Source organism: Pyxicephalus adspersus, chromosome 5 (assembly GCF_032062135.1).
Source record: "Pyxicephalus adspersus chromosome 5, UCB_Pads_2.0, whole genome shotgun sequence".
Classification (NCBI taxonomy): domain Eukaryota; kingdom Metazoa; phylum Chordata; class Amphibia; order Anura; family Pyxicephalidae; genus Pyxicephalus; species Pyxicephalus adspersus.
The window spans coordinates 137,756,428-137,764,531 of record NC_092862.1 but is presented as its reverse complement, the minus strand read 5'-3'; the positions used below and the strand labels follow the sequence as shown (position 1 = coordinate 137,764,531).

Below are 8,104 nucleotides of genomic sequence, written 5' to 3'. Positions count from 1 at the left end.
TGAAAGGGCAAGTTCAATAAGTATATATTTGTATTGTGAAATTTAATAATCCCCCCCCAGGAATCTGCCCCAACCCAAATCATCCCACAGATCATTTTTAGTGTAACTTTACCAAATAGCTATACATTCCTTTACATTAATTTCCCTGCAGAGCCCAAAGTGTTTTTCACTTGCTGTCTCTGAAAACATCTCTGTAATTCAAGAAATGTCTGTGGAGGTTTCTTGAAATCAACAAGAATGTAACATAAATTAAGGCCATGTGATGTTACTTATTTGTCTGTAATTGTTAGAATAAATGTTGTGGTTTAAGATAAACAGTATGCCAGGGAAAACATGAAAAAGGAAAGGTTTACAACATTTCTGCAATACGGTTCTATTATCTTATGTTTTATTCAATTAAATAATCTGCAAGGACAAGCAAAAGACCTTCTGATCTGTTAGAACTGCACTTATTTCCTGTTGTAGGCCTTTTTTAGAGGGATATTGCAGGAATTGGTTTCAGCTCTGCTCAGGTGTCTTATAGGTAAAAAAATCCCTTCCACCTGTTCATTGCCACAACATAGGAGAACGTTTTATTGTGGTTCAACATAAGGACAGGGGGGGCTAATACTTGAAATAACTGGTGGTTGCACAGGATACAAGCTCTGTATTTCCAACAGGATCATCAGATATTTTTTTACTTATACAGATATAACAAAACAGAATTACAGGAATATCTAATAGAGCATATGGAAACAGATATGAGTTTATGGTTAATGCTTACTTCAAAGTCCATCTCCACCATGATGTTCCCTTTTTTATTCCTGGTGAAACTGTTATCACCATGACCTTTAGTAAGGAAAATTCTAATAAAGCCCTGAAAATCCCCAAAAATTTGAATTCTTCACCACTCCATTTATTAATAATATTATTATTATTATTATTATTAATAATAATAATAATAATAATAATAATAAAAATAAGAAGAATAAACTATATTTATAAAGTATCAGTATATTACACAGTGCTGTACATTAAATAGGGGTTGTAAATGACAGACAGATACCGACAGTGAGTGACACAGACGGAGGCAAAGACCCTGCCCCGAAGAGCTTACAATCTAAGAGGTAAGGCAATTAGCACACAATAGAAGGGGGGTATGGAATGGTGGGAAGTAGTGAGGATTTAGGAGACAGAAGAAGATGAGTAGGTGAGTTTGATAAGATGGGTTTTAAGGGCACTTTTAAATGAGCAGAAAGTAGGAGCAAGCTGAATAGGATGAGGAAGACCATTCCAGAGAGTCTGGGCAGCTCTAGAAAAGTCTTGGAGCCGTGCGTGTGATGAGGTTATGAGTGAGGAAGTCATTAGTAGGTCATTGGAGGAGTGGAGAGAGAGCGGCTAGGGGAGTATTTTTATCAGGTCAGAAACATAAGTGGGACAAGAACTGTGGAGGGATTTGAAGGTAAAGCACAGGAGCTTGAATTTGATTCTAATGTGAAATGGAAGCCGATGAAGAGAACTACAAAGAAAGGAAGCAGAAGAGGGGTGTCCAAGAATGTTTTGAATGAACCCAGCACTATACTGCCATATGAGTGCATTGGTGTATAACAAATATTTTCTCATTCCAGATGCCAGAAACATTTGTCACCTACCCAAAGACGTTGGTCCATGTGAAATCGAGGTTTTACGCTACTACTACAACAGCAAAGTGAACAGATGCCTTCTCTTCTTCTACGGGGGCTGCAGCGGAAATGCCAATAACTTCTACAGTAGACATTCATGTGAAAAAACCTGCCTGAGGACAAAGGACATCAAAGCTATGTAAGATTATCTTGTCGTTAATGTGTAACAATGGCTTGACTGACCTATACTCCTCGAGGGCCACCTTGTGGAAGTGAGTCATTGCACAAACATTAGCCTTGGTTTGTTCTGGGTTATTGACTCATCCGTGGTTTTGAGGTGCTCTTACAAGGAAAATCTGAGCTCCTAGGCTATAGCAATGGTGCTAGTTGGGCAAAATAACCCTCCCAATTTTTTTGAGATGAAAAAACACTTTCTAGCCCAAAGTGCATGGACAATAAAATTTCCCGCTACAATCTCAGGTACCTGTCTGTAAAAACCTCCTTTTTGTAGGCTTCTAAAAGCCCGGAGGCTGCTACTGGGTGGTGGTTTCATCTTGGAGCTGAAGCCATAAGTCTTAGCAAACTCAGAGATGTCACCCAAGTAACAATCTCATGTTTTCCCCTTGGAAGGATATAAAAAAGGATTAAGGGTAAAGGTGGAAAAGCTAGAAGGTCAGCACGAAGAGTAATTACAGAAAAAGATAGGTCTATGACATTCAGGGATGGGGAGGGGGCATTTGATGAATTGACCTGTACTGGAGCTGTACTGTACTGTACTGGTCAAATTTTCTAGCAAATTCATGTAAAAATGATGCATTTAAATATGAAATTATTAGATATATTAAATATTTTTTAACTGTTAAAGGTTTTTAAAGATTTATTGGAGTAAAGCTCTTTTGATAGTTAGATATTATACCTGTATAGGTCTGTACACCTGGAAAAATGGGGAGAAGGGAGAGACAGAGGGACTGAGTTTCCAAAGAAGTACACCTTGAAGGACAGTAGAGATCGATGTGACAAAACATTGGTAGAGGCAGTTGTGGAATACCCTAGAGGCAGGAGGAACTTTGTGGATTTTTGATAATTTGGGCCAGATTTATCAAAGTTTTCCAAGACTGGAGACAATAGAATATCATGGGTGAACTTGAGTGACTCAGAAAACCTGGGTTAGAGAGCACTTCAAAGTAGTAAGTTGAATGAGACATGTTGCCGGCTCAGCTTTGATTAATCTAATGAAGGAAGAGCAGAGCAAACTGTTGGTTTAGTCTACTTGCAGTTTGGTTTATGCCTATGGACTCAAAATGACTTTCTCTCTGCAGACTTACCTGCAAATAGTGATGGGTAAATGCCCTTGCTACCACTTTACCATAGTAAGAACATGTAGATTCTTCTTTTACGATTTAGCAAGAACAGACTTGTAAACATTATCATTTATTAATATAAAGGTTTGTGAAAGAAATAACTTATTAATTGGTGTACCATGTATGACTAATAAATGATTGGCATTAGTGGGGCCGCCTAGTGATGTTTTTGTTTTTTCACTTATACATATTTATTTGCTTTGTGCAATACACTTAGGTTGTATGTCAGAGTTTGATGTATGATTATATTAGATCATACATTGATTTACATCTAGATTTATGCCAACTGAAGTGCCTACATGTTAGGTCATGTTAGTAAGAGATTAGACTACCTGGTACAAAACTCACACAGATCCAGGGAGAATATTCACTTTCCATGCCAGGTTTCCCAACCAGGGTTCCTCCAGAGGTTGCTGGGGGTTCCTTGAGTGATGAGCAATTTGTGCTCTTAGGTCATTTACCATTGGCACTAATGAACTTTTGGGCTGTCTATAAAGGTGGCATTCATCTCTTTGTATTTATTTGCAGATTTTGTTCTTTTTTTATGTAACATTGGTCAAATTCTTAATTTTCTAATTGATTTCCTAATTGTGTAGGGTGAACACTAAGTCCAAGTTACCATCAACAACGCCAATGACCGGTGAGTGTACCTTAAACATACCATGAAATGTAGAGGTTAAGTTAGGGGTGTGTAATGGTGGACTGAACCAGCCAAGGGCTCTCAGATCATTCCTCTAAAATGTAATTATTATTATTTCTTTGTTAATAAATCCCAGCATGATAATGATGGCCTGTGTAAGATTTGTTAGGGGTATTGTGTGTAAGGTCAAACAAACCCTCATATCTCACGGACATTATTGGTCAGATCTTTGAGCTTCTTGAGTTCCTTGGTCAGTTATAAGGGACCCCACCATTCCTGATGGATTTTAAATGTGTTTATATATAGAAGAGAATCTAGCAAAAGGAGATGGAACACATAAAGGTGGGAAGAAACATCCAAAACTTCAGGTGGGCAGGAACAAGGTTGCAAACTATGGCAGGAGGCTTCCGGTTTTAACCTATCCAAACTACATAGGAAGTTAGGGACTGACTAACCCTCCAGACTTGACCTATACTTAAATATCACTTTTGGATGATCTGACCCAGTGTCGGATCTTTAATAGAATCTTTCAGGCTCATTTAATACTCGGGTGAGGAACAATGGTGTTGACATTGCCATAGTAGTTTTTACCTCTGACAATTATATGTCTATCCGGCAGCTTAGTGAACCGCTAGAGATGGATGGATGTGTCCATGTTTGGTCCTTGAAGAGTTTGGCAAATGTTCTTGGAAGTTTACTGGACCTGGTGTTAAAGTCAAACCTCATTCAAGTTTATAGGAGAAGATCTTCCCCTTGACTGAATGATTTTACTTTCAGAAAAGAAAGAGAACATTCATATTGAAGACAAAATAGACTATGGGCTTAGGGAAAAAACACACGGAGGAGAAAATCCTTCATATTTCTTTCGGTCAAATTTCTGCACATATTTGTAGAAAAAATTATATGTCAAACATCAGAAGCCTGACTTGAACCCACCATAGAAAAGAAGCCAAATCTTATACCTACTTGATGGCTTTTGTGAAAAATACTATATAGTTTTGTTTTCAGTGAATCTGAGAATGACAAGAGAACATATTTTGCTGTTTCTTAATCTCCCCTGCTATGCAGGAGATTGCAAAAAGTTGGTAATAATGCTAGGTCATTTACATTGATTGCATTTAAAAACCCTGCATGGGAGTTATGGCATGCTGGACTGGCCAGTCAAGGTGGTCAAAGATTGAAACCAGGATAAAAAGAAGGAAAAAGATGGTGGCACCCACAATAGAATGTGAGCAGATGAGTGTATTTAACAGGCAGGAAAAAGATTTTTTTAGACCCTTATTACTTTACTATGTCACACTTGTGGAGACAGGGCCACTAGAGGGAACTACAGCTTGCACAGAAATGGTGTGAGCCCTAAGAAGGGCCAAGGCAGAGTCTAAGCAGGAACCAGGTCTTCTCCAGAGCCTCTAGTGGTGAGGATGTTGCGCTGCTGGCTACTGCTTGGTTGCGGTCCTTGGACACACCAGAGTGGGCAGGAGGATACACGATACCAAATCACTAGCCAGGGGTCAAATACTAAGGATCCAGGAAACAGACACCAGTGACACAGGGGCCACTTGAGGGAACACAGGAGACATTGTATGTGACAGGAGGCAGAGGTGACGAAGGAGTATACATGAACTGGGAGGGAAACTTGCACAGAACAAAGGAAATGGCCGGGAAACAACAGACTGGGCAACAAGGTAATAACACAGGAGCTGGACAGGGAAAGCAATGAATTAACCAACAGATGTACAGGAACTGCTCAGCAGAACTGGGGCTCAGCACTACTGATGACACATTGCACAAACACTGACTGCTGTGACTGAGCTAGCTAAATAGCCAGGGATGATTAAAGGGCTATTTCATGATTGGCCGGCGGGATGGGCAAAACTGATAAAATTTGGAGGAGCAGGCACACCCATTTTCAGAACTGCCTGCATGCACAGGAGAGAGGCACCTGCGCTTCAGTGAGAAAGAGGTAAGTGTCACATACTAGGGGTACTTCCCAAACCAATATTTTCCTATATAGAGAAATTCCAGTATATTATGGAGGGGCAGGAAAAAAAAGAGTGAGGGTTTCTAGAATGACTTAAAGGGAACCCGAAGGTGTCAAACGTGGAAAATGTGTTTCACTTCTTGGGAATGGGCACAATCTTTGTTGAATTCTCAGTACAGTGAATTGCCAGACAATATCATGCCAGGTTGTGGAAACAATTATTTTTGAAATTGTGTCATATTATTTAAACCCAGATTAAGGTCACATTTCCTGTTCAATCAAAATGCTGCATATTTTTTATCTTCCTCTGGATCAACTATGTCCATAGGGTTTTATATTTGGGATATATTTTCCTTCTCTAGTGGTTCAACTTGTTGAATGTTTTTTCTCAACCTGACTAACTAACAACATCCAATACCCACTATAGATGCTGCTGCTACCTGCCAGTTACCTAAGGATGATGGTCTCTGTGATACTGACATCTTGCGCTACTTCTACAACAGCACTGAAAATAAATGCCACATTTTCACCTATCGCGGCTGTTTCGGAAATGCCAATAATTTCATGACCAAACTGGAATGTGAAAAGACCTGCCTGAAACCAGAGAAGTCTGACTTTTCTGATTATAAGTAAGTATAGACAGCAATACCAGTGATTGCAGAAAATGTATAAATATGTATGTAAGGGTGTCAATTCCAGGGGTATTAGGGCCAGACAAGCCACCAATCAGAAATATATATACACTGGTACCTTGGTATAAAACTTTAATCCGTTCCAGATCCTTGGACTTACACCAAACAAATTTTTCCCATAAGTAATAAAAGAAAAATGATTAATCCGTTTCTATGAAAAAAAATCCTATTGTATTGGCATAATATACATTGATGGGGCTGTATAAAATAATTTAAACACTGCTTAATACTAAAATACATAAATACAAAAGCAATTAGATGAAATAGATGAAAATTTAACCTCACTTTACCTTGCTGAGAAGAGTCCTACTAGGATGGTGCTGAGAAGGGAGAAGAAGGAGATGTTCTGTAATTCACAGAGAGATATAGCGCGGGTTGTTCACTGAATGGTGGCAACTGGCATACTGACACTCGTGGGCAGTCGTGGCTTTGTCTCGAGAGAGGTAAATAAGGGTAGTGCGCGGTGTTATGACTCCTTTTGACCCATACAAGTTCTAGTACAAAGGTTGTATACCAAACAAATTTTTTCATGTCCAAACAGGACTTATACCGAGGTACCACTACATATACATATATATATATACATATATATATTTTTATATATATATATATATATATATATATATATATACACATATATATAAAATGCAGGTTGGAAAATGTAGAGAATTCATCAACATAGGACATAGGGGTAAATTCCAAGTTCTTGTGCTTAAACCAATTCTGGCTACTAAGAAATGTGTCTAGACTCTTGACTTGAATGCGCCAAAGTTATATTTTACTATGTAAGAAAAGAATGACAACTTGAAACATTCTCCAAGCCAACAATAACCTACTGCATTCATTTTTCCATTGAAATTTTATGACCAGTGAACACTGGCTGTCCTGACTGGTTGGGGCACATATTGACCTTAGGTGCCAAAGGGCCTTCCCATCACTGATATTTGGAGATTCATTGTAACTTCTTGTGAAACCTGTTCTCCTCTTTTACCTTTATAGAGAAACTTTTAAGTTAGCTTTTAAAGTGTGAGTGCCGATTTCAAGGAAAGAGCATCACTGATATAAATTGCACAGAATCTGAATTTTAATGATTTTCCTTTCCCTGCCTTTTTTCAGTGTGGATTCCAAATTATCTTTTGCTGTGGAAGATTGACTGAGGATGCACATAGGACCGGAAAAATGTATTCTATAAATTGATAAATATACAGTATGCTACTGGTCTACAAATGATAGGAAATAAAGAAATATTGACATCTGATTCCAGAGATTTTTTCATTTTCATAAACATGTATTACAAAATATTATGATATGTTATAGTAAAAATTTGACATTTTTGAATAATTACAAAGAACCAATACTAAAGAAATGTAAGGATATTTTTTTAATGCATCTGCTGTCAGAGCTTTGGCAGAGAGAAAGAAAAACAGAGCAAGGAGGCCGTTAGTTGCTCTGCAATGCAAAAAGTAAAGAGCAAAATGGAAAGAGGTATGGATATTGGTCTGCTGTGTCTTCTTTTTACTTTGTAGTTAGAGACAACATCTCTGAATCCAGCAATATAATGAGCATGATTAAATCATCTATAACCATAAGATGAGGCATTGCTGCAGAGGAGCGGGGCAGATACAGGTAGTCCTTACGATATAGGGACTGGAGGTTTGTACAGCCTTCATCCTCAGCACTAGGAATGGTCAGGTATAGGTATCTCCTCTTAGTTCCTCAGCTCTACACATATCCACGTGCCAAGGCAAAGAAACCCTTTTTTTTGGTATCGGTAAGAATTACATCTACAGCATTACCATTTGGTTCAATCCTACAAGCTGAAATTAAAA

The 8,104-nt window shown here is 38.3% G+C and overlaps 1 protein-coding gene across 1 annotated transcript in view; it reads left to right on the top strand.

Moving 5' to 3' along the window:
* LOC140332186 (BPTI/Kunitz domain-containing protein-like) overlaps positions 1 to 7,519 on the top strand; it is an 8,446-nt gene extending 927 nt beyond the window's left edge. Inside the window, exons 2-5 of the mRNA XM_072413471.1 lie at positions 1,608 to 1,800; positions 3,559 to 3,602; positions 6,011 to 6,212; positions 7,392 to 7,519. Coding sequence (XP_072269572.1) covers positions 1,608 to 1,800; positions 3,559 to 3,602; positions 6,011 to 6,212; positions 7,392 to 7,428 — 476 coding nt within the window. The 3' untranslated portion in view covers positions 7,429 to 7,519. The remainder of the gene's footprint in view (positions 1 to 1,607; positions 1,801 to 3,558; positions 3,603 to 6,010; positions 6,213 to 7,391) is intronic.
* The last annotated feature ends 585 nt before the right edge of the window (positions 7,520 to 8,104 follow it).